Consider the following 26,265-nt stretch of genomic DNA (forward strand, 5'->3'; position numbering starts at 1 on the left):
CAGACATGGATTTATTCAGAACTAATGAATCTTTTTTTTTAAAGTAGGCTTCAGGGTGCCTGGGTGGCTCACTCGGTTATGTGTCTGACTCTTGGTTTAGCCTCAGGTCACGATCTTGAGGTTTTGTGAGTTCAAGCCCCCTGTTGGGCTCTGCACTGGCAGGGTAGAGCCTGCTTGGGATTCTCTCTCCTTCTCTCTGCCCCTGCCCCACTCACATGGTCTTGGTCTTTCTCAAAATAAATAAACTTAATTAAAAAAAATAATAAAATAGGCCTCATGCCTAAACGCAGAGCCTAATATGGGGCTTGTAACTCACGACCATGAGATGAAGACCTGAGCTAAGATGCTTAACCAACTGAACCACCCAGGTGCCCTAGTTCTAATGAATCTTAGACTGTAAGGCCCTGACTTTCATGGTCCCATTACAGTGTCCTGTATCTAATTTTGTATTCATTACTTTGACACAGTTCTTAAGCTCTCTTGTCTCCTACCACATACAGTAAACTTTGGGTTCCACAAAACCAGGATGTGCCTGGCTAGTTATTTCATTTCTTTTGTTTGTTGCTTATCTTCTTCCATGTTTTTAAACCTCTTTTTGATTGGCTTTCTTAGAAGTCAGTCTCTTTCATCTTAAAAAAAAAATGGCAATAAAGAAATGAAACACGGATGAAACAAGAAATTGTTTAAACCTATATTCCCCTCCTCTAATCAAATCTTTTTTCCTTCATAGTCAAGCTTCTGAAAAGATGTTCACCCTTACGACCTTGACTTTTATGGCTCTTCATTCTTCTACCTGCAATGTCCCATCTTTCCCATGTTCATCAGTCCCATGAAATGGGATCTGTAAAGATCTAAGCCAATGATTGTTTCCCTAGGGCTCTGTCCTTGATTCACAGTCCCATGCTCTGGTCTACACCATCTATTTGGAGATCTCACCCACTCTGTTTGAACGTGATTGACAATTTGCAATCCATTCATTTATTTTCATTCTCTTGTTTGCTCTTTCTTAGCCCTCTCTCTTGAACTCCAAACACAAATATCCTGGATATATCGATGAATATATTTGTATTTCAATGCAAATACAATAACTATGTATTGTATGTAATAAATATAATGCAACTACAATGCAATAGTTGAAACCAATAGATCCCAAATAAAGCTCATTAAAACATCTACTTTATCTTTTATCTATTTCTATTCTTAGTGACTAGCACCTATATATACCCAGTCACTGCAGCCAGAAAGCTGGGAGTCAGCACTGGCCCTTGTTTTTCACTGTAGTCTACATCAAATATTATTAATCCTGCTTGCTTACAGTCTCTTCTTGTTTTCACCTTCTATTTCCATTGTGTGTTCTATATATACAAATCTATACTATAATTAATTAACACATTTCTCTACCCTTATTCTAGACCACAAACTTCATGTGAGATCAAGTATTTATTCCCAACACATAACAATGGTATTTTCTTGTATTTAGGAAATAAATGTCTTTTTAAAGAAACCTTATGAAACAAGATGTTGTAAATTAGGAATTCCTAGCAAATGAAAAATGGGTAAGAAAAATTAAGACTCAGTGAATAATGGAAAAATTTTTTCTGGACTATGAAAGAATAAACTATCAAGTTAGAAAATGTGAAAGATAAGAATGTATCAAAAAAACAAATAACTCATGATTCCAACTGTTAATACTTTATCCCTTTGTTTGCTAATTTTTATCAAATTACACATGCTTACGATTTTAAAAGATCAACTAGCTTTTCAAGGCCACTGGTGAAGAACGACTATCTCCAAAACGTATCTCCACATATTTAAGTAACACACTTAAGTTTGCTTCTTCCATATTTTTCAGTTTTAGGCACTGCCTATTGTCTTACAATGTAAGATGTGGATTCAGCCATCTGTCACCAGCTCTCATCCTCTCCCCTGCCATACACATACATTTCCCTTCCTCCTAGCATTCTAACATAATTACATATGTATTTCTTGTGCATCATTAGGCCTAATAAAAATGTTGAGCCAAGTAGTGCTCTATGACTAAATTTCCATTCTTACACAACTTTATTTTTCCCCCGTGGAGTTAACTGCCTTGATTTTTCATTTGCTTAGTTTTCTACATAACCATCTTTAATTCATCCCCCATTCTGCTACAAATACAGTCTTCTTCGATTCAGTATACTATCATTTTTTGTTACAGACTCCTTCCTCCAAGCCTTCTAATGTGCTCTAAAATGGACTGGTTGCTCTCTAAGATTTGCTTCCCAGCTGTCAGCTCCCTTCATCCTATAACCCCAGAAATACCCTTTCCTCAATTTTGTGTTGTGTTCTTTACAGACTCTTTTTTTTAATGTTTATTTTTAGAGAGAGAGAGTGCGTGCACGCGCAAGCGTGAGTGGGGGAGGGGCAGAGAGAGGGAGAGAATCTCAAGCAGGCTCCATGCTCAGCGAGAAGCCTGACTCTGGGCTCAATCTCATGACCATGAGATCATGACCCAAACTGAAATCAAGCCGGACACCTGACTAACTGAGCCACCCAGGTGCCCCAATCCTATCTTCTTTTTTGATTTACTCCCTTTATTTTGTTGAATCACCAACTCCAGAAAATTCCTGAAGAAGTAAATATTTTGAGATTTTTTTACATGTCAGAAAATACCTTTATCTACATTAAAAAACAATTTTCCCTCCAATTCTGAAGGTATCACTCCATTATCTTCTAGCTTCTAGGGTTGTTAATGAAAAGTCTGATGCCATTCTGATTTTTTTTTTTTTTTTTACCTTATATAATGATTTGTTTCTTCTCTCTGTAAATTTCAGGACATTCTTTGCCCCTGTTGTTCCGAAATTCCAGGATAATGTTATCTTTTTTTTTTTTTTAAGTTTATTTATTTTGAGTGAGCGAGCACACAAGGGGGTAGGGAACAGAGAGAGAGAGGGAGAGAGAATCTGAAGCAGGCTTCGCACTGTCCGAGGACCCAATATGGGACCTGAACTCATGAACCGCAAGATCACGACCCAAGCTGAAACCAAGAATTGGATGTGAAACCAACGGAGTCACCCAGCGTCCGAAGGATAATATATCTTGATCTTGGTCTTTTTACATCCATTGTGCTGAGCATTCAACTGAATGCTTATAATTTGAAGACCCATGTTCCTTCAGTTCTAGGAAAATTTCTGGTTTTATTTAATATCCTTTCTGTTTTCAATGTTCTGCCTTCGAAGACCTCTTAAGATACTAGGTTTCTTAAAGTAATCTTTTTTCTCATTTCTGTGTCTTCACTTTTGTCTTTTTCTTTCCTAGTTTCTGGGAGATTTCTTCAACTTTATCTTTAATCCTCAAACAACTGACCCTTGAGCAACATGGGGGTTAGGGGTGCAGATTCCTGTGTAGTTGAGAACCCACATATTAATTTTTGACTCCCAAGAGCTTAATTAATAATAGCCTACTACTGACTGGAAGCCTTAGCAATTACACAGACTGTCAATTAACACATATTTTGTGGGTTTTTGTGTATCATATGCTTTATTCTTACAATAAAGTAAGCTAGAGAAAAGTCAATGTTATTAAGAAACATTGCCTGGGTGGCTCAGTTGGTTGAGCATCTGACTCTTGATTTTGGCTCACAGTTAGTGAGATCAAGCCCCGTGTCAAGGCTCTGTGCTGATGGTGTGGAGCCTGCTTGGGATTCTCTCTCTCTGTGTCCTCCCTCCCCATCAAAATAAATAAACATTAAAAAAAAAACCACAAGGAAAAGAAAATACGTGTATAGTACTATACCATATTTGTCGAAAAAAATCTGCAAGGGGACCCATGCAGTTGGAACCTGTATTGGTCAAGGGTCAACTGTGCTCCATTTTTCATTTTTTACCATATTATTAACTTCTAGGAGGTTTTTTCCTTCACTCACTGTTCCCTGTTTAATGCATTCAGCTCTTACTTCATAGCTACAATAAATTCTTAACTCTTTGGGGAAGTTGATGGCTTTGGGGGAACTTCCTCATGGCATTATTTCATCCTCCAAGTTCCTACATTTTTGTTTGCTTGTTTTGATCTTTATCATCTATATTAGAGACTTTTCTCAAATGCAGGTGGATCACTGGCTGTCCACACTTAAGAGTAAGCCACTAAAAAGACTTACTTAAAGTTTTGTTGGCATGTTAGGACTTGTTGACAGATGGACTTCATGTTAGTGTGATGTAACAGGACCATTTCATCAGACTCCTCTCTCAGCTAGTTCAATTTCCTGTGGAGAAATCTTTCAACTCATGCCTAAAATTCTAAGCCTTACTGTCAACATTTTGGTTGTTGAAAGGAGGCTGGGTTCTTAACACTGGATATGTTTCACTTAGTTAACTTACACTTTATCCTTACTCTCAACTATTCTTGTGGTATGTCAGTCCAGAATGTATGGTTTATACTTGCCAGGAAATCAACCTCCCATCATCTGCTGGGGTGAGAGAGGTGTAATCATATGGCCATGTAGGGTTAGGAAGGGGATAGAAGGGTCAAAAAGACTTTGATACAATTATCTTGTTTTCAGTCCTATCTTAATAGGCACTTCCAGAAGTACCAAGCACCACCAATTCCTGAGGTCTAGTCTTTCTGGGATTCTGCATTTGAATGGCTTTCGTTTCAATTTTCTTTGATTTCTATAAATCAGGAGTTAGCCAATGAAAAGTAACTTTTTATGTATTTTTTTAAAATACTTTAAAAAGGATTTATATAGGAGAATTAGTTCAAAGGAAGAGAGAGGGAAAAAAGAGGGTAGACAGAGAAAGGATGGTGGAGGCGGCACATGGCCAGCAAAATCTAAAATATTTACTATCTGGCCCTTTAGAGAAAAGTCTGCCAAATCCTGTTCTAGATCAGTAACCACTCATTCTTCTAATTCTCTTCTCCCAAAATGTTGGTTTTCTTGTTTCTTCTTTTTTTGTCCTTGTGCATCTGTCATCTAGAATCTCCTCTTACTGTCATTTTAGGGGTTTGAGAAGGTAACTGAAGTAAAAACTTGTAGTTAATATGAATAATACTGTACTGTACATCTTTATAAGTTGAAAAATTTCCATTTTTAAGCTTATTTCCTTAGGCTAGAGCCATAGGATAAAAAAAAATAAAATAAAATGTAGGATCTTGATACCGCTGAAAACTTTCTACACCCATTAGGAAATAACCAGCAAATACATATTGCATGACTGTGATGAATCAGGGACAGGTGGTTAATTTAAACATGTTACAAAAACCCCAACCCAAATAATCTTCTACAGAACTTCCACATATGCAAATCATTATTTATTCCAGAAGGACTTAAAGGGGGTCCCGGGTGACTCAGTTGGTTAGGCCTCCGACTTCAGCTTAGGTCATGATCTCACAGTTCATGGGTTTGAGCCCTGTGTCAGGCTCTGTGCTGACAGCTCAGAACCTGGAGTCTTCTTTGGATTCTGTGTCTCCCTCTCTTTCTATCCCTCCCCCATTCATGCTCTCTCACAAAAATAAAACAAAGCTGCTTAAAGCACAAGAGCCAACAAATTTGAAATAAGTAAAAACGATGAAGAATGGACAGATATCTAAAATAGAACTAGAAATAAGGCAATCACAAAAGTATGTATCATGAAATACTATATACACTTGCAAAAGGTAAGCTAAAGATTAGATTCTTAGTAAGCTATGTTAGTCTAAATAATTTACAACAGGACAGAAAACTGCTATCTTTCAGCTTCTCCCACCCTGGAAATGTTTTATGGATGGCTGCAGTTGTCAGAGGTATTATTGAGTTAAAGAAATTTAATTCTTAGGTAGAGATTCATAATAAATGGTACAAATATACACAAATGAGAGTTTGGTGGCTCTCATTTCCCTCTTCCTTCTTAGGCACAAGTAAAAGAACAAGGAGAAAATAGCTCTCAATAGCTCTGAATTGTGACTCCTACTATCCTAGGCATGTTGGTAGGAGGAAAAGCAAAGGTCTCTTGAAAGTAGCATGCCAGTCTCCCTCTGGAAAGAGACTGGAAATAGTGTTTGAGTCCCTGTAAGTATAGGAGCTCAAAGGTCAGCCTCTGGAAATATTTGCAGCTATGTGCACATTTAGAAACTTGTATTCACAGAAACATGTCTAACAAGGCATAATTCTTTAACATTATAGTTAGAAATTAGGAAATCTTGTCACTTTAAAGAAAAACAATTCATCCTTGATAAGCTATCAAGAAGAATATCGTTTAAAAAAAAGAGCAAAAAGTACAATATTTAAATAGCAGAGCCAGAAAATAAGTCACTTTCTGATAAATGCAGTGAGAAAGAAATGTACCCTATGTATTGTCAGGTCTTATAAATTAAGTCTTTTTCTTTCTGCTTTATTCTCAGTTATGTATTCATCCATCCATGTACCATACATGCATGCATGCAGAACTCAGTAAGTGTTATATGTTAAGTCTTATGTAACAAGAAGCTCCAGGGGCTCCATACAAGAAGCTCCATACAAAAAGGCTGTATGCAGGGGTGTCTGGGTGGCTCAGTCGGCTGAGCTTCCGACTTCGGCCCAGGTCATGATCTCGCGGTCCGTGGGTTCGAGCCCCGCATCGGGCTCTGTGCTGACAGCTCGGAGCCCGGAGCCTGTTTCAGATTCTGTGTCTCCCTCTCTCTCTGACCCTCCCCTGTTCATGCTCTGTCTCAAAAATAAACAAACATTAAAAAAAATTTTTTTTTTTTAAAAAGGCCATATGCATGCTACTCACAGTGCAGTACAGGAAACACACAAGTACATCAGTTAAAAAAAAAAAATGCTGGAATTGCTATATAGGTATATACAGGTGTATACAATGGCCAAGGGAGCAGAAAAGACTAGTCCAATGGTAAACAAAAACCAGTTCAGGAAAAACAATGTTTATACACTGCATTTTTTCTTTAAAATTAGAACTTCTTTGAGAATCATAAAAAATACCTTAGAGAAAAAAGTTAATGTGAAAAATAGCATTTTTAGGTTCCAAATTCTAGTTTCTAAAATATTTGAGTATTTTTGAAAAATAGTAACATAAAGGTAGCCTTTTAATCTTCTACCTCTGACATTTCTATACCATTTTAGATTTCAAGGTGTGTTTACATGCATAGTGTCTTTTTTCCTTCAAAATATCCCCTTTAGATAGGTATTATTTGTTATATAATTTAAAGACGAGGAAATGGAGATTCAGAGGAGAAAAGCCACTTGTTCAAAATCACACAGATAGTAAGTTGGCCAGGCCACAAGTGAATTAGTATCTATCTATCTTCACTCCAAATTCCACTTTTTTCGTCAAATAGAGTAAAATGTGCCTTTTAAGACAGGCAGCTTGATACTGAAATTTTTATTGCATGTCAAAAAAGAAAATAGGGCAGAGAATGTTTGCTGCTTAAGAGAACAAAAGGGGATTTTCTAGCAGAAAGGTATGAGAGGATATCAAAATGCAATCTAGGACATTATAAAGCATGTCCTATCTTTCTTATTAGAGTGGAGACTCATTAAGTAGCAACTCTCCTAGATCACTGAATCATCATATCGTTTTTGTCTTAAAAAGACATGGAGATTCCTCTCTTTTGGTCCCTTAATTTGGAGTCACATCAATTTAATAAACTTGGGAAGAGCAGGAGTTCTTATGTCAATGCCCTGCCATGCTCATGGAGAGGCTGAGGGTATTGAAATGGAACAGGCTACACAGTCTTAACAAGACACATCAGAAGCTTGTTTGCTTATTGTGAAGATTAAAAGAACCAATACGTATAAAGCATTTAGAACATTTCTTGTCCCATAGTGAAAATACAAATACTACCACGAGACATTAATGTAATGTAGTTCACAAAATAACACCACAAAATAAGAGATCAAAACAGACCAGTTATTCATATTTAGCTTCATACCCCAGTCATTTTATCATGTGAATACCGAGGATTTTTCTTACTGAGGAATTAGTAAAATCTGATCTCCATTTTTGCCACCAAGTTGATTTTTCCTATTATTTGACTTTGGGAAATATTCACTGAAGCCTATTGACTCAAAGAAGACAAATAAATGCAACTACCTAAAAATGCAGTTACAAGAACCTCAGATAAATAATTTATGTGACACTCCATTACCAAGTCTCCCTTAATATGAAAAATTTCAGTAGTTACAAATGTTTTTCAGATCAATAAGCTATTACATCTTCATTTATAATGAAACGGTGCCACTTCTATGCACACTGTTCAAGTATTCCTCAAAGTAAATGTTACTCATGGCACAGTTTCAAGCAGAAGAAACTGCTGACTTCATGAAATTCAAAGTACAACAAGGTATTAAACGTGATGGTAGTGAAGACTAAGTGTTCATCCAGCTTGAAAAGAAATGCTCACTATAATCCCAGACTTGCTAAAGATAACCAAATCCTTTCCTTCTCTTCTTCAATCACCATCATTGGTCTACTCAATAGGAAAACCATGTGTGAGGCCATTTTTAAAAGGGAATTTCCTGACTTTATAGGTTCACTTGGGATTAGGTCACCATGAAAAGAAAGTTTTACCCAAGTGTCCGGAGTCTGGGGTTCACACAGTGTTTGACTCTTGCCTGGAGAAACCTGAGAATGAATGGTTGACTGGATTTGCTGCTGATAAGCAGGGAGGGAAGGCAGTCATGGAAACAGATCTGCAGGTTCACTAGTGGTAGGGAATGGTATGTCTCCCTGAGTCCCACCTGTACTGTGCATTGGAGTGGAGAGGCAGCTGCAAATGGATCCACAGAGCCAGGTAGCAGTGCCAGGCAGAAGCTTCCGTCTGAAGGTTCTAGTGGATGGTGTGCACTGCTCAGATACCTTCTAAATGGACCAAGATGCTTATACCCCCAACTGCTGGGAGTGGCACCACTTAAGGGGTATGCCTCCTTGCCATCAGCAGCTTGCATTCACTGACTGATCCACCTGCACGCACATAGACCTAGCCCCTACCTCAAATCAGAGCAAACTCCGAAGTGCATCTTCGTATCAATGACTCCCTGTGACACTGGCTGAAGCGTTTGTTGCAGCTGCACAACTTCTTCCTTTGTTCTATCAGCTTCTTCCTTTGTTCTATCCTGCTGCTGTCATATCCTAACAGGTGTTGCTCCTGAGATCACATCCCTCTTTCCTCCTATCTCTGCAAGCACCTGCAAATTTCTGTCTCAGAAACCCAGCACCCAACGTATGGTACATAGAGTGGTCCTACGAAGCAAACTCTAAAAACTCGAAAACAGGATTTTTGAACTGAATTACACGTTGGCTGCCATGAGATCCTGGCATATGGTGGTCATTGTTCAAACTTTCAGGCCTTTGAGATGTACCAGGGAAGTACTAATTTTAATGATGGTGCTTCTATTCTCAAGCCTTCACAGTCAGGTGAATGCACCTTTTCCATCCCTGAAGAAGAGAAGTTTTTCTCAAAATGAAAGTAAGATTCTGGGTTTAGATAGCGCAGTGGAAGACAGTTTAATGGTATCTTACTGTAAGTCAGGAGAATTAAATGTAAGTATCTCTAAGACAAAATGAGTTCAGAGTCTCCTCTTAACCACTGTCGAACAAAAACTCCTCCTCTGCTTGGCTTCTAGGAAGCTAGAAAAACATTCTTCTGTCATCCAGACAGGAAAGTAGAATATTGCTTTCTGGAGAAACTATCTATACCAAGAGAAGAACCTATGAATACTGACATTTAGGAGACTTTGACAGAACAGCCATCTTGTTCCACCAGACACACTACAGAAAAGCTCACCAGCCAACAGACTCCGTACAGTCAGGCTTTTTTGAGCTTCAGTCAAGTATGAATGAACAGAAGTTAACAGAAGATCTCTAATGTGAGAAATACACCACATCAGAGCAATGAGGATCTTGGGGAAATCCATGACCATGCAGGAAATAGAACAAACCATTTAATTAATGAAAGTTAAGATGGGCACCCAGAAACTAGAAATCTCGTGGAAAGACTGAAAATCCCACATGGGATTAATGGTTAAGTGATATTCCAGGACGGCATCTATGCCTCAGATCTAGAGAGCAACTAGTCCCAAAGAGATCAGGATACAAGATATCTTATATACAGGGATATGAAAAATCCCACAGGTATTTCTCAAAAATAATAAACTGATCAATGTGCTTTACCTTATTTACAGGTTAAATGAGTTTTATCAGAGAGAATAGAGAAGAACAAATATAGATGCATAGAAAACTAAATTAACAAAAGAAGAAAAGGCAATATATTAACCCAGATAATAAAACAAACAAAAAAAAAATCCAAAAAAGAAAATACAATTATAATAAAGGCTAGTAAAGACTACATAATATAGATTCTGTGAATATCTGAACAGCAATAAAATCTTCTGCAGGAGGTCAAAAAATAAAAACTAAAAATTAAAAAGCAAGACAGCTTCATCTTGCTAGAAATACAGAAGAAACACCTATGTTAGTTGTTCTGGCAGGGTGCCTGGGTAGTTCAGCCGATTTAGTGGCCGACTCTTGATTTCAGCTCAGGTTATGATCTCGTAGTTTGTGGGAGTGAGCCCTGAGTTGGGCTCAGTGCTGACAGCGTGGAGCCTGCTTGGGATTCTCTCTCCCTCCTCTCTGTCTCTCTCTCTCACTCTCAAAGTAAATAAATAAACATTTAAAAAATAAATAAACAGTAGTTGCTTTTGGCTAAAAATACTGAGAAGTGGGGAGGAAGGGGAGGGAGCCTGCAGTTATCTTTAGAAGCTATAAGGTACTTTTCAACTTTCTAAACTATATCCAAATACTCTTTAATAGGTTTTCTCTTTACATAGTTTTTACTTTTATTTGAAACACAAAATCCTGCTTTTGAACCATTCCTAATAGTGCCCCAGACTGATTTGCTCTCACTGTAAGCAGACTACCACAATGCATTTAAGCATTAAAGACACTTAAAACATGAACTTCATTACAATAGAGATGGGCTTAAGCTTGGATATCAGCATGACAAAGACTGAAAATGCAAATGGATTTAAAACCTACAATGGTTCATAAAATTACATCAAAACAAATTAAACATGATGTTCAAAGGTGCCATTAATTTGTAAGCATATATAATCATGTTTGATTATGTTTTTATTACTATACATATAAACCATCTGAATATATTAAATAAATAATATCAGCTAACATTCAGGAATGAAGGTTGTAGAGAGAGAGACCATTAAATATTAATAAGTCTGAAAAATATAGATAGGGCAAGACGGTAAAATTTTCACTATAAGTAAAACCTGTTTTAACCACTGCATCTAGCTATCTGACAGGAGAATGGCCTTGCAATAAAATTTTGCCAACCTGTTTAATTAACTATCAAGTTGAATAAATCTTATGTTTTAGATAAAACACTAAATTTGACTACAATATGAATTAGCAATTAGAAGGCAGGAAAAAGGGAAAATAAAATACAGATGAGCTCACCAAGCAACGGGTGAAATATGAGATAGTATGACGAAGCAGTGAACTCAATTACTCTGGACTGAGTTAATATTTTGAAAATGTATATTGATTTTTCTATCATACTTACATCTCTGTGCCCACTACTAGCAGAATCATGGAGTGGAGTGTCATCATCTAATCCTTGTGTGTTAACATCTGCTCCAGCTGCTATAAGTATCTTAGCAACATCATAATATCCAACGTTGCAAGCTTCATGCAATGGTGTCCAACCTAAAGTTAGCATATTAATTTAACATATGGTTAATTTACACTAATTAAAAAATATGTTTTATTATATACATAGCTGCATGAGTGAGATATATGGATTCTAATACACACAGTACTGAAGGAAAAAGGAATGATTAACAAGCTACTGGAAATAAACACCTAAGAATACCACCAATTTTACAGAAGATTTATTTATGTTAATATTATTTCCACTGGGGCTAAATATTTTACCAAAATATTAAATTTTTAAGCTTATCCAATAAATATAAACTTGCTGTAATGTATAATAATCATCTGAACTATGGAAAAAGAATAGAAAAAGGAAAAAATGAATAAGCTTGTTAGGGGATTTCAGCAAACAAAAGCCTCTATGTTTTAAGAGTTTTCATTTTTCCAAGACTTAATACCTACTTTAACTAAAATAAATTTATCATTACAATAACTTTGGTGATAGAAAAAAAAAGTTGTGTTAATGAAAGAAATTAGAAAACAAAAAATACAACACAGAAAATAAACATCACCCATAATTCCAACACTCAGATATAAAAATTTGAATAATCTAGCCTAATTCTAACCTTTCTCTCTTAGATCTGTAATTTTTTTCTTTCTACTTTTACTATTACTTAATTTTTAAAGTTCATTTTGAGAGAGAGAGTGAGCAGCACAAGTGGGGAGGGGCACAGAGAGAGGGAGAAAGATAATCCTAAGCAGGCTCTGTGCTAGCACACAGCTGACTTGGGGCTCAATCCCATGAATCATGAGACCCATGACCTGAGCTGAAATCAAGAGTCAGGCACTCAACTGAGCTACCCAGGTGCCTCTCTTTTTTTTTAATTTATTTTTTATTTTAGAGAGAAAGAGCGTGAGGAGGAAGAGGCACAGAGAATCTTAAGTAGGTTCCATGCTTAGCGTCCAGCCTAATGTGGGGCTCGACCCCAGGATCCTGGGATCATGAGCTGAGCCAAAATCAAGAGTTGGACACTCAACTGACTGGGCCACCCAGGCACCTCTCTCAGGTATATAATTTTAAAGTAAAGCTGGGAAGGTTGTTTAACCCTCTTCTATTTACTGAAGTGAAAATACTCTCCCATGTCATTATACTTTTATACAACATAGTATAGGACTAGTTGGTACACTGTAATTTATTTAAATAAGCTCTTATTCCTGGGCATTTAGATTATTCTTATTTTTTTTAATTTTTTAATGTTTATTTATTTTTGAGAGAGAGAGAGAGAGAGAGAGAGCGAGCGAGTGAGCGCACGCACACAAGCAGGGGAGGGGCAAAGAAGAAGACACAGAATATGAAGCTGGCTCCAGGCTCTGAGCTGTCAGTACAGAGTCCGACACGGGGCTTGAACTCACCAACCGTGAGATTATGACCTGAACCAAAGTCAGACACTTACCTGACTGAGCCACCCCGGTGCCTCCTGGTTTTTAAAATATTAAAAACAATGCTGTAACAAATATTCTTACAACTAAATTTTCATGCATATCCATATCTAAATATTTAAGTTAAGTCTTTAGAAGTGGAATTGTTAGATCAAAGTGCATTGTGTGTCTCATTCTTTAAAGGAGACCCTGTACATTGCCCTCTTCCCCACTCACACCAGAGAAATAAATTCCACGTGTATTCTAATAGGGCTACATTTAAAAACAGAACAAAAACAAAATATGGGAATGAGAAAACAGAGGGGTATGTAGGAGCAGAGAAGCCCTTATTACAACAAACAAAAAACAGAAAGAACCCATAAATAAAAAGATTAACTGATACGATTACATAAAAAATTAAAACTTTAAATACAATAAACAACACTGAAGTAAAAATTCAAACACAGCCACAGTGAAAACTTTTACATATTTGACAGAGAATTAAAACCTAAAGACAAGAGGCTCTTACATATTAGTAATACTGCCAAACCATTAGACAAATGGGCAAAAAGCTAGATCTGGCAATTTTTTCCATTTGTCAGATTGCTAATAATTAAATTGATAATATCTAACTTTTGTGAAGAGGAAAAGGGCTCTTCTATGTATTTTTGATGGTAGTATAAATTGAGAAATTTTTTTTTTGGATGGCCATTTGCATATGTAGCCCCTTTAACAGTTTCCATTCTGAAATTCTGAAATCCTTGTATAATTATACACCAAGTCATTTCTATAGGAGTGTTCACTAAACTATTGTCCATGGAATCTACACTATGCAATATTAATGCAGCTGTTGAATAAAATAGAACCACCTATCTGTACTGGCAGAAATATCTGTAACACATTAAGTAAAAAAGGCAGTTTGTAGAACTACAGACCAATAGATATAGATGGGATGATTTAATTTTTTAAAAGCCTATAAATGCTCATTTTATGCAGATGGTAATAAAAATGTACAGAAAGGATAACCTTCAAATTGTTAACAATAGTTTTGTGGCAAAGAAAGAATGTGTATTGTAGTATGTGAAGTATGGGAATCTCTGTATTGTTCCCTGCATGGTTTTACTGTTTGAATTCTTTACAGTAAGAATGTACTGGTATGGTATTTGAGTAATTAAAATGGAAACACCACCAGTGCTCTCTTAAAGTTCTCATGTTCAAGTTAATAAACATTCTTGAAAGACTTATGAAAGAATTAACACTTGGAAAACATTATGTAAATCTAATTTACCTACAATAGAACCTAAATTAGATAAAGAATTTTGTGGTAATATATCAACTAAAATACTCATTTAATATTTAAAAATTTGAGTAGTTCTTGACATGGAATTATAGCAGAGGATCAGGGTTTATGTCCATACTCCAAAAGAATTTTGTAATATACTACACTTTTAGAACTCTTTTGTATTAGCAAGAGGAAGACAGAATACAGATTAAAATGTAATCAGAATCTGTTTCAATGATCAATTTTAGGTCCTGAGAATTAGTTTTTAATTACTAGTCTTACCTGCAAAATCTTTCACATTCACATTTGCCCCTAAACTTATTAATTCTTTGACTTGTTTCACATCTCCTCGAATAGCTGCCATGTGTAAAGGAGTTTCACCACGTTCATTTCTTTTATTAACTTTGTCTTTTTGTCGAGATGAGGAACTGGGAGTTTTCTTCTGGGCTGGTGTCGTTTGTGATGGATGATTTGGTGTGGAATCTGTAAGAAAAAGAAAGTTAACGAAAGTTCTAGACTGAATATTTTGAATGTTCATGGAAAGCTTTGTAATGTGCAATTTCCTGGAATGGGGGAGTATCTTCTCACCCTAACAATCCAAAACTTGGCTTGGATGATATATTAATAATTTAACCCAAAATACACTAAGTAGATCTTCCTTTAGGGTTATCAAATATTGCATGAACAAATACAGAAAAAATGTTTTATCAATTCATTAAATTGCCTTAAATTGGTAACAAAGTATCCAGTATGTACTGTAAAAGTGTTTGCTAAATGAATAATTTGATAAACTGCAAAAAATATGTATTTCTCGGGGCACCAGGGTGACTCAGTTGGTTGGGCATCCAAAATTGGCTCAGGTCATGATCTCACAGTTTGTGAGTTCAAGCTCCACGTCAGGCTCTGTGCTGACAGCTCGGAGCCTGGAGCCTGTTTCGGATTCTGTGTCTCCCCCTCTCTCTGCCTTCCTCTGCTCGTGCTCTCTCTCTCTCAAAAATAAACATTAAAAAATTTTTTTGAAAAAAAAATATGTATTTTTTATGGCTTGTTACTCTTATTCTAACACCTAGATGAAATGACATTGAAGGCTAGAGTTCACACTTTGAACTCAGACAAAGTGTTAGAGTTCTATTCGGATATTAAGTTCAAATTGAGGTCATGGATGATTTTAGCATTAAAATGAAGCTTAAGATTTACAAGAAATAAGGACGTCTGGGAAGGCCTTTAAAAAGTGGGCTAATTCGAAAAAAAATTGCTTTGAGTCCCATCTTTTGATTTTTGTTCCAGTCTCTATACCAAAAATAAGAATGTTAAACAAGATAATACCCAAACAAGATAATACCCAAAGTTCTCCCTCTTGTCCCCATTTTAGAACTACCGGGACAAAAACAAAACAAAAGTTTCTTAATCAGTTAAGGATTCCAGACATATGTACAGTGCTAATAATTAATTCTGAAAATTTACAACTATTTAAAAGAAACAAATGTTCTAAGAGGAAAGTCTATGGAAAATAATTTTCTAGCATCATATAGGAATTTTCTTGCAAACTGACATGATTAGGGCACTCAAGTAACATCATTCTGTCCCTAATAAGAAAAAAAGCTTAAAATTTACATTTTGGATTTTATTTTATTTTTTATTTAAAAAAAATGTTTTTAACGTTTATTTATTTTTGAGACAGAGAGACACAGAGCATGAAGGGGGGAGGGGCAGAGAGAGAAGGAGACACAGAATCGGAAGCAGGCTCCAGGCTCTGAGCCATAAGCCCAGAGCCTGACGCGGGGCTCGAACTCATGGACCGCAAGATCGTGACCTGAGCTGAAGTCGGACGCCTAACCGACTGCGCCACCCAGGCGCCCCTACATTTTGGATTTTAAAGTGCATTGTGTCAGTAACAGTTTCTTATCTGGACTTCTGGAAGTACACTCCATAAGAGCACAGACACAGTCTTAGTGTCTATCTTATTCGTTACTGTATCTCAACTGTTTAGAAGACTTCTTGGCACACGGTGGTACTCATGCAATACTTGTTGAATGAATAAAGGAATTTTACTATAATCTTTATAGTCAAATTATTTATTAAAATTAGCTGTTCAGTTTCTTAAAAACAAAAGGACCTATTTTTTAATCCAAGCAACTTGCAAGGAATTAATTCATATAAAATTTTGTTAGCCATTTCAAAATAATATTCATATACATAAAATAAAAATAGTACTATCCATAATGGCAACCAGGGTAAACATAACAGAAACAGGGGAAATTAATTACATAATGGATAAAATAATGAATCCTAAACTACACGTATGCTAATATGCTGGCAAACAGCTTCGTATTTCGAAAGTTTTCCACTCTAGTTCTGCATATATTAATAAAATTGACTAAAAATCCTTATATGAAAAGAATCAACTGCATTATAGTATGATCTTATTTAAATTTTAAAACACAAATTACATAGAGAGCCTGGCTGGCTCAGACAGTGGAGCATGTGACTCTTGATCTCGGGGTTGTGAATTCAAGTCCCACATCAGGGATAGAATTTGCTTTAAAAAAAACAAAAACCAGGGGCGCCTGGGTGGCGCAGTCGGTTAAGCGTCCGACTTCAGCCAGGTCACGATCTCGCGGTCCGGGAGTTCAAGCCCCGCATCAGGCTCTGGACTGATGGCTCAGAGCCTGGAGCCTGTTTCCGATTCTGTGTCTCCCTCTCTCTCTCTGCCCCTCCCCTGTTCATGCTCTGTCTCTCTCTGTCCCAAAAATAAATAAACGTTGAAAAAAAAAAATTAAAAAAAAAACAAAAACCCTACAATGAAACATGTATCTGTATGTTTATACCTAGAAAACTTCTAGAAGGAACACTGGAGACGTGGCAAGATTAACTTTTTGCCTCCTAATTTATTCTAAGGATAGAAATTCATGGTGTAACAAAATGAGTTCTTAAAAATAAAAGTCTTCTCATCTAACTATTATATCTGACACAAGGTCAACATTTTACAGAAACATTTGAAGTTTTAACAATGCATAGCATCTTTTTAAAAAAAAATTTTTTTTAACATTTATTTATTTTTGAGACAGACAGAGAGAGAGCATGAACGGGGGAGGGTCAGAGAAAGAGGGAGACACAGAATCTGAAACAGGCTCCAGGCTCTGAGCTGTCAGCACAGAGTCCGACGCGGGGCTCGAACCCACGGACCGTGAGATCATGACCTGAGCCGAAGTCGGACGCTTAACCAACTGAGCCACCCAGGCACCCCAACAATGCATAGGATCTTTAATTTGGCTACAGTCAGGCAAAAACTGGGGGGGGGGGGGGGGGGGGGGTGGAAGGCAGGAGAATAACCAAAAACAACATGCTCTACTTAAAAAAGCAGGAAGCCCTAACGTGTTCATTAGTGAAAGATTAGATATACCAATGATTTGATGGAAACTATAATACATAGAAGCTCTTAAAAATTTTACCATGTTGTCATAGTTTTTTTAAAAAGCCAATACGGGGGGCGCCTGGGTGGCGCAGTCGGTTGAGTGTCCGACTTCAGCCAGGTCACGATCTCGCGGTCCATGAGTTCGAGCCCCGCGTCGGGCTCTGGGCTGATGGCTCAGAGCCTGGAGCCTGTTTCCAATTCTGTGTCTCCCTCTCTCTCTGCCCCTCCCCCGTTCATGCTCTGTCTCTCTCTGTCCCAAAAATAAATAAACGTTGAAAAAAAAAAAATTAAAAAAAAAAAAGCCAATACGGGAAAGCTTCACCAGAGAAAACTATCCTTTTCAATGCATTTCAACAGTGTCTGTTAAGTTACCCAAAATCTTATATAAAGATGCCTTGAATTCAGAGCCCAAAGAAATTTTTTTTCTCTAGACAAAACTGATTTACTTTATTAGTCAATAAGAACTATACAACTTAAAATTTTGTGTTGTTGGTTGCCAGAATGCATTCAATGGTCAATAGCAATTATCATCTCTGCCCAGCTATCTGGATTTTACCTAGCTTTTTATAGCTTTTAAAAAATTAGTGAGTTGGGTAGTTCCCTTGTTCTGGTTCTGTTGGTGACCCATCCTAATTATTTTTGGAGGGCACAGTATAGAAATAACTCTTCCCCACCCACACACATACACGTAGTACAACACATTAATCAGAAGTGTGAAATGAAATACGAAATAAATTTACATAGCATATCACAAATATTTTCCCTTTTAAAATAATTTAGATCTCAAACAATAAAGCATGGATTACATTATGGCTTCTAAAAGTACTGGTGATGGGTACTGAGGAGGGCACCTGTTGGGATGAGCACTGGGTGTTGTATGGAAACCAATTTGACAATAAATTTCACATTAAAAAAATAACTAAATAAATAAAAGTACTAATGTGATAAGATTACCAGTTTATCGGCAGGGTGCTAGCAACTGAAAAGTAAACTATAAACCTAGAAGCAGCTTTACAGAAACTAGAGTAAAGATGCTTCAGTAAGGTGAAAGCACACAGTGCAGCAATGGACTCTTTTTTTTTTTTTGAATGACCATTTCTAAATTTCCCAATTTAGCTGACAAATATTTACTGAATATCCACTAAGTGCAAAGATCCCCTGTTCCTGTATAGATTCTCATCTGGTGGAGGATACAGACAATAAACAATTATCACCCAAATAAATGTAAAATTACACTTACAACAAGTTTTTAAATTTTTAAAAATATTTTTGAAAGTAAGCGCATGCACATGTGCGAGGGGGAGGGGAGGAGAGAGAGGGAGACACAGAATCTGAAGCAGGCTCCAGGCTCTGAGTTGTCAGCATGGAGCCCGACGCAGAGCTCAAACTCCCAAACCGGGAGATCATGACCCAAGCTGGAGTCAGACGCTTAACCAACGGAGCCACCCAGGTGCCCCCAAACTTGTAAGAAATTTTATTAAATACAAGAAAAATAAAAATTTAAAGTAATTGTTAAGACAAGGGTGGAATCTGAGGCAAACTAAGAATACACATGTACTCAATGATGATGTTACCTGGACTGTTGTCTCTTGCTGTCATCTGCATAAGGAGTGCCATCTGCTTCCGCTCAGAGAGTGGATAACCAAAAAGAATGCTAACTGGCGTGGACTTCTTATTTCCAGCTTCCTTTTTTGTTTTCTTCTTTTCTGGACCTTCTTTCTCTGGAATTATTAACAAATATGTAAGAATCTGAAACAAATGCAAGTACTGAAAAGCAAAACATAAGAAAACTTTTAAAAAACAGATGCTATACATGTATTTGAGAAACATAAACTAGTAATAGGCTAACAAAAGAACACTAGACTTTTATTGTATTATATGAGCAATTTTCCTCCTGAATGCTTTGAAAAAACATATATTAATTCTGTTTTCTGAAAATTAAGAATTATTTGGAAATTTATTCCTAGTATAATTTGTATTTTAACAATTTGTTCTTTTAAAATTAAACTTCCTCAACAACACTTCAAACATTCCTTAGTATCACATCTTTGAAGCTTCTCTTCATTCATTATAGTTTTATTCTTCTTAATTACTGCTGTCCTTATTAGTAATGTTCCTTCAAATTACTTCCCTAATTCCACTGATGATTTGTATAATCTAACGAGATAAGTATTTAAGACAAGTCTCATCACACGAAGTAATTACTGAAAAACAGCATCAGATCACCTTATCCCAGACACAGGATAGCTGAACATGGAATGATCCTGATCAAAGTTAAAAATGAGCAAATTAAAGGTTCTGCATGTGTGTGGGTATGTGGGGGTGGTTAACAGAGATTGTGCAAAGATCCAAAATGTCTAAGGATTTTTTTCAAAGAGATTTGATCCATCATAAAGCCAGTTCTCAGGTTGAGCTATTTGGGAAATCCTTTGGCAATGCAGCCAGCATTCCCCATCAAGTGCCAGGAACTTCAGGTGGAACTGGATTCTGTAAGTCAGAGAGATACAGATAGCTGTTCTAGGACTTCTCTGGGAGATAATTCAGGTGTGAGTTAATGTCTGCTTATTAAGTGTCTAGACATCTTATTTCTTGGGAAATCCTATACAAATTATCTGAGAATTACTGATCGGGGATTGAGGGTCCCTGCAAAGGTGGACTAACAAAGATAAATAAGTAAATTTCAAAAATAAACATAGAACACAGCAAAAATGGAAGAAGGGAAGGTTTAGTAGTAAATATTGCATTTTTTTTTTCCCTAGGCAGATGTGGCCAACAGATAGACTATTCCAGGTGATAAGCATTTATTAATCTAGCAAGTTCAAGAAACTAGTTATAATTTGATATTATTTAAATATTGTTAAATATATAATCATTTAAGGCATAAGGACTTAAAAGTAGTAATTCTTGCAGCGAGCCACTTATTTAATTAGGATACAATGGTTGGCATCCTAATGGCCTAGAAAAATTAAGAGATCAGAATATTTAAACTCTGCTGCCCAGAAATCACTCAAAATTCAATAGCTCCTAAAATGTCCATCGTGTTGATACTTAATTTTACATAACAAAAACAAAAAACTTCAAGATTTACTTAAGTCAGCCTTTATTAATAGTTCTAAATATTGTTTATTTTCTTGTTTCTTATTTTATTATCATTAATGGTCCACTTTAGTATAAATCCAGTTTCAGCACAGTGTCTCATCTAACTTACTAAATTTATTCTAAAGCCCTTACAGGTTTTGAAGAGAAGCCCATTTTTTTCCAAAACATATACTTTCTTCTAATAATATTCTGTATGCTTCTGTTCTCTCATATTTAATGAGGAACCATAATTATTGTTTTAATGATTTTCTGCCTAAATAACAAATCTTTAAATACAGCGAATGTACTTTTCTAAAATTAAAATATTTAACACTGTAAAAATTTTATGAAAAGGAGAAAAATTTTTTTTAAAAAGAAGTGACATCTAGTAATTGGAGGAAACAAAATGAAGAAAATGTACAGAGAATCTTTCTTTAAAATATTTTCTTAAATTTTGGGGAAATTTTCATATTTTCTCACTTGCAATACAATGAATTTTCTGCTTCTCATTACATTTCATGCAATGTTTTAAAAAGAGTATGTTCTCAAGCGATACATTAAGCAAAAATTCAAATTAAATACTAGCATCCAATCTGAACTCTGTTTTTCTTTAATTGAGTTTACCTTAGTCATTTGTCTGAGTTCATGCTTTACATAAGATAGGAAAAGAAGGTAAGTAAACAGATGCTGGGTGTAAGATAGCTAGATTAATACCATTCTTCAAAATTGTGTTTGATTAGTATGTCCCAAAGTGTGCTTTTTCAAGTGTAAAGCATTGAACAAAACTTTTGACTATGTGGGATCTATACTGTGAAGAACTTATTTCCTGACCAGTCGTAAGTAAAAAATGATCACGTGTATTTGAGAAAGTTAGGTACTTCTCAAGTTTGACAACTGAACTATTTGTCCAAAAAATGGGTCAGAATTTTAAAATTTACACAGAGGAATACTGACACGTGCTCATTTAGCACAGTCTCCTCTAGTCTCCTCTAGTGCTCCTCTGAAATTCCACTCGACCACTCTAGAGATTTTTAAAGAAAAATCCAAGTGACTTACTTAAGACTAAAGAAAAACAGAGAAATGGATTATCCACAATCCAACATTCTTTATTTCAAGGTTCAGAAGATCTTTAGAAATACAGAGAAGTCTCAGTCTTATAATCTCAAAAATGAATGCTTTCTTTTCAGGACTTGTCAGAATAAACAAAAAGCTCAATACAGTCACATCCCAATTAAGTGTAGGGTATATTAAGAAGAAGAAACAAATTTCTTTCTTGGGGAACTGGCTCATAAACCTACCAGCCTCTCAAAAACTAAAGAATATGATACTTCCCCACAAAGCAGTCACTGTGGAAGGAATGGAGCAATGGAGCTGTAACTCCATTAATTCAGATGAATGTAACTAAATCAATCACATTTGGAATGCACTTCAAGTCTGAGAAAAAAATGTTGCCATTGCTCTCTGGTTCTAAAGCATCTACAAGAATTTCTAAAATGTAGGTGCTTATTATCTTTTGATTTCCAGCAATACTACTCAGATCATGGATAGTTTCATCCCATATACCTCTTTCAGGTATACCCAGGCCCTGAGGAGTCCTGTTATAGAAATGTATACCCAACTCCACAGTAAGCGTGGGCCTTTTAAATTTAATGCTGATTGTAAACATGTCCTTTACCCCCAAATTTTGATAATCAGGTACTGACTTATCAGCTCAGTTAGTACCTTTCAGGATAATTTTAAGAGTAATATTTGGCTCTACACCTCTCTCACAAATTTATAAAATATAAAATATACCAGAAACAGAAGGTTTATTTCAGCTTTTATTAGCTAAATGTCATATGCTGAAAACTGGACACTTGGACACCCAGGGACTAAACAATATTTTATATTATAAAAAAATTAAAAGATAAAAATATAAGCCCATTTAAAAAAAAAAGGACAATCAAAACACTTAACTAGTTAGTTTTCACATAAGATAGCACTTATACATTCTCCTCTATTCTTCTATCTGGAGCAATTATGAAGCCTAACCTGGTGCCACAGCCAAATAAAGCAGTTCCGACACAGTTCATGGTAATGGCATTTCTCCAGGAAAGCTGTTGTTTTAATCCACTGTTAAATTCAACATGGGCAGCAAAGTCAATAGGCTAAAGACAGTTCAACCAAAAACTAAAAAAAAATTTTTTTTAAAAAACAATGCATGATTAAATAGTAAGATGACACTATCAAAACCAGTACATGTGATGTATATCTTGTAAAGAGTATAGAGCAAAAGAGACCAAGGACCTTGAGTATCTTCCCATAGGAATTGCTGCACTGCACAACTCCAAGGGGCTGAATTTTATACTGGTTTCTATGTGAACGGTAGCCCCATGTTGTGCTGTGCAACTACTGAGTAGTGGTACATAGTAGTCCTGCTTAAAATGTTCATAAATAGCACATGTTGGATATGATGCACCAGACACCTCAAACAAAAACTGGGAAATTCAGTGTCACTCATGTAGTTCACTTATTCAACCATTGATACTTATATACTGGTTTGAAAGGAAGTTATTTATAGTACAACAATTACTTGTAAATGTGACAGAAACCACTGGCTAAACAGGTGCCCCTGATAATCTAATTACCTGAGTATGTCCTGTAAGAAGATATAAGTCTCTCCCCCCAATTTTCACTTGTATGTCCTGGATCTGAATCTACAGAATAAGAAGAGACAGAAGAAAAGAAAAAAAGCACACGAAGGGAAATGCAGAATTCAACAAACCAACATTTTTCAAAAGACCACTAGTTTAGTCAATGATCTATCACTGTTTTTCCAAAAGATTATTTTTAAGGTAAAGCCAAAAGCACATTTAAAACACAGGTTTGGCTGAAGATTTCAATTTGGCCAAGACTTCAGTTTTTTCCATTGGACTCTTAAAGCTGAGAAAGACAACCATGCAGTTTGCAGTAATAGATACTACTGATGCTATTTATTAAAAGAGATCTCCTTTGAAGCTTTATTTTTTCCAATCTCTGAATAATGATAAAAGAGGCAGTCCTCTATCACTGTCTTTCTGTTTAGAATTTGTCTTTAGAAAACTTGAATAAAGGACCTCAATAATCCTTTTTGTTCTATGAATGCCAAACTACTCAGAAAACAATGGAACACTTTGGACTGCAGTATCATTCTAGACCACAGACCTTTCTATAAATTATACGCATTTCAAACGGTATGAATTACTACACTGCCCACTATATAAGACGTCTTAGAAAGAAAGCAGCCTAAAATCAAAACAAAGTTTATCAGCTAAGATAAGAATATGGAATTCGGCCTAGCAATTCATGACAAGTAAAAATATCACCAACTGACTTTTGGCAATATGGCCAGAGCAGATATTTTTACTTATAAACAACATGCCATTTTAACTCACAATATTATTTTGATCTTCATATACTCAATTTATTGACATACACTTTTCTTTCCAGAATCATTATTATTATTCATGAGTTCAGTTAGGTATAAAGAAGCAAGTGTTGGGGTAAAAAAAAAAAAAAAAAAAGAAACCAATTTAGAGAACAAGTAAAACATAGTATTTGAAACTTTTAAAGATAAGCCAAAAACTTTAGTGTTGAGGAAGGCTCACTCAACTGAAAGGAAAATAACTGATAAAATAACATTTAGACCAATTCTAAACCAAGTGGGTAAATGGATTCAATGACAAGTTTTTAATGAAGACTTATATTTCTAAACTGAACATATAAAGTTAGCAACTAGAAAAATTCCATGAAGAATATCTGACATTCCATTTAAAGACAAGCAAAAATGGGCTCCATATACTGCAAAGAAAAGAAAAAGCAGGAACCGATAAGTTGTGCCAACAAGTTGAATTAAATGAATTACTAAAAGCAGATCATATTTTTGCAACAGATTAAAGCATAGTGAATAAACTAAATTTTCAATTATATTCATTAATATAAGGAAGTGGCAGAAGTTTACTGAAATCTACCTTTGGCAATAAATTAATCCACCCTGACTCCACACACCCTTTGGCTTTTACTCAAATAAGTATGTTTATATTTGGTGCATCTGAATGTGTATTCTATAAGGATTTAATTCAGGAGCTGAATTTTTAAGAGCTTCCATATCTTGTCCCTTGACTCACCCACCTCTGTGCTATACTGAGACTAGGGTTACCTAGGAGGTTTCTGTAAAACACTGAGTGCCAAGCAGAGTAATTATCCCTCCCTGACATGTTCTCTGTAGCAAGGTAAGACAAACAATAGTTGTATTTTAAAAGCCATCTTTTTAGTTAATATTCTGTTTCGGGTTGCAAGAGAATAAGAGAAAAAAATCAAGAATGACTAAAAAGGTTTGCACTATACGTTTGAAAAATTTTAAAGTAAAAGTTTCAAAGATGGGGGAGGGACAAAAGAAAATCTGTAATAAATAATATCCATGAAAATCATCAAAAGGTGATCATCCTTATTAGGCAAAGCACTGATTTTATTAGCTACTCTAACGTTGTTACCAGAAATATTCTTTCTGTTTTCTTTTTTAAAAAGTTCCTCTCTCCAAATTTGCTTGAGTCATATTAAACAGGGTAAATCCTTCAACGGCATCAGGAAAATAGAACTTCTAAGGCTGGCTGGCAGAGAAGATTTAGTTTAAAACATCTGAACATGCTTCACAACTGCCACCATGGACTTTGGGAACAGGTCATACTGTGTCTCTTTGGATTTTCTCATGCTGCATTATCTACATATGCCAAAAGAAAAAAATTAGTAAATAAATGAAAACAAAGATTTTTAAAAAGTGAAGGACACTGTATCTTTCTACTTATTTAAACATACAAACTAAATATAATGAAGTACCACTGATTTACTTCTATAGGACATTAGATCTATCAAACCTAAAGAAAAACATACCCCAATGTTGTTTGAGGTTAAAGAACATTAATATACTGCTGGTGGCTTTGTAACTAGGTATAATTATTTCAGAGAAACATCACAGAAATATTTAATCCTTAATCCTGTAACCCTACTCCTGGGAATGTGTAAGAAAGAATTCAGGGTATAATAAAAATACAATATGCAAAGATGCTCATGGTGACATTAATCATAACAAAATAACTGCATGTTTAGTTTGAAGGCCAACAAGAGACCTCTCATGTGTACCCTCAAGACAGCTGTTTATTAGTATTTTCACGTCAAGGGATTGTGGCTTTCCCTTGGATGCCATTAGACTAGGAAAACAAAGAAGTATGATTTTTTGACTGATAGTGCAGGAATAAAGTTCACTTAGGTACAAACAATAACTATTTGAGATAACAGCAGTTTTTAGTTATTAATTACTATACTAAAACCTATATACAGTGTCAGTGTTGAAAGATGCCTACCCAATATTCATTTTCCCCTTCTTAACAAAAGGACACCAGTTTTGATTAGGGTAACAATACAGCCAACTGAAAGTAGTT

General features: G+C 35.7%; 1 protein-coding gene across 5 annotated transcripts in view; it reads right to left on the bottom strand.

The window, feature by feature from the left end:
• Window positions 1-26,265, bottom strand: part of ANKRD12 (ankyrin repeat domain 12) — a 128,586-nt gene that overhangs the window by 50,802 nt on the left and 51,519 nt on the right. For 3 of the 5 annotated variants that reach the window (XM_045042439.1, XM_011287973.4, XM_023241750.2), the window contains exons 4-7: window positions 23,437-23,505; window positions 19,306-19,452; window positions 14,599-14,799; window positions 11,527-11,669 (exon numbers count right to left, since the gene is read on the bottom strand). In XM_045042439.1, the coding sequence (XP_044898374.1) occupies window positions 11,527-11,669; window positions 14,599-14,799; window positions 19,306-19,452; window positions 23,437-23,505 (560 nt within the window). Of the gene's footprint in view, window positions 1-11,526; window positions 11,670-14,598; window positions 14,800-19,305; window positions 19,453-22,840; window positions 22,922-23,436; window positions 23,506-26,265 lie in introns of those variants that run through there. The other 2 variants (XM_023241752.2, XM_023241751.2) reach the window with 2 other exon arrangements.

The sequence above is a fragment of the Felis catus genome, chromosome D3 (genome assembly GCF_018350175.1).
Source record: "Felis catus isolate Fca126 chromosome D3, F.catus_Fca126_mat1.0, whole genome shotgun sequence".
Classification (NCBI taxonomy): Eukaryota; Metazoa; Chordata; class Mammalia; order Carnivora; family Felidae; genus Felis; species Felis catus.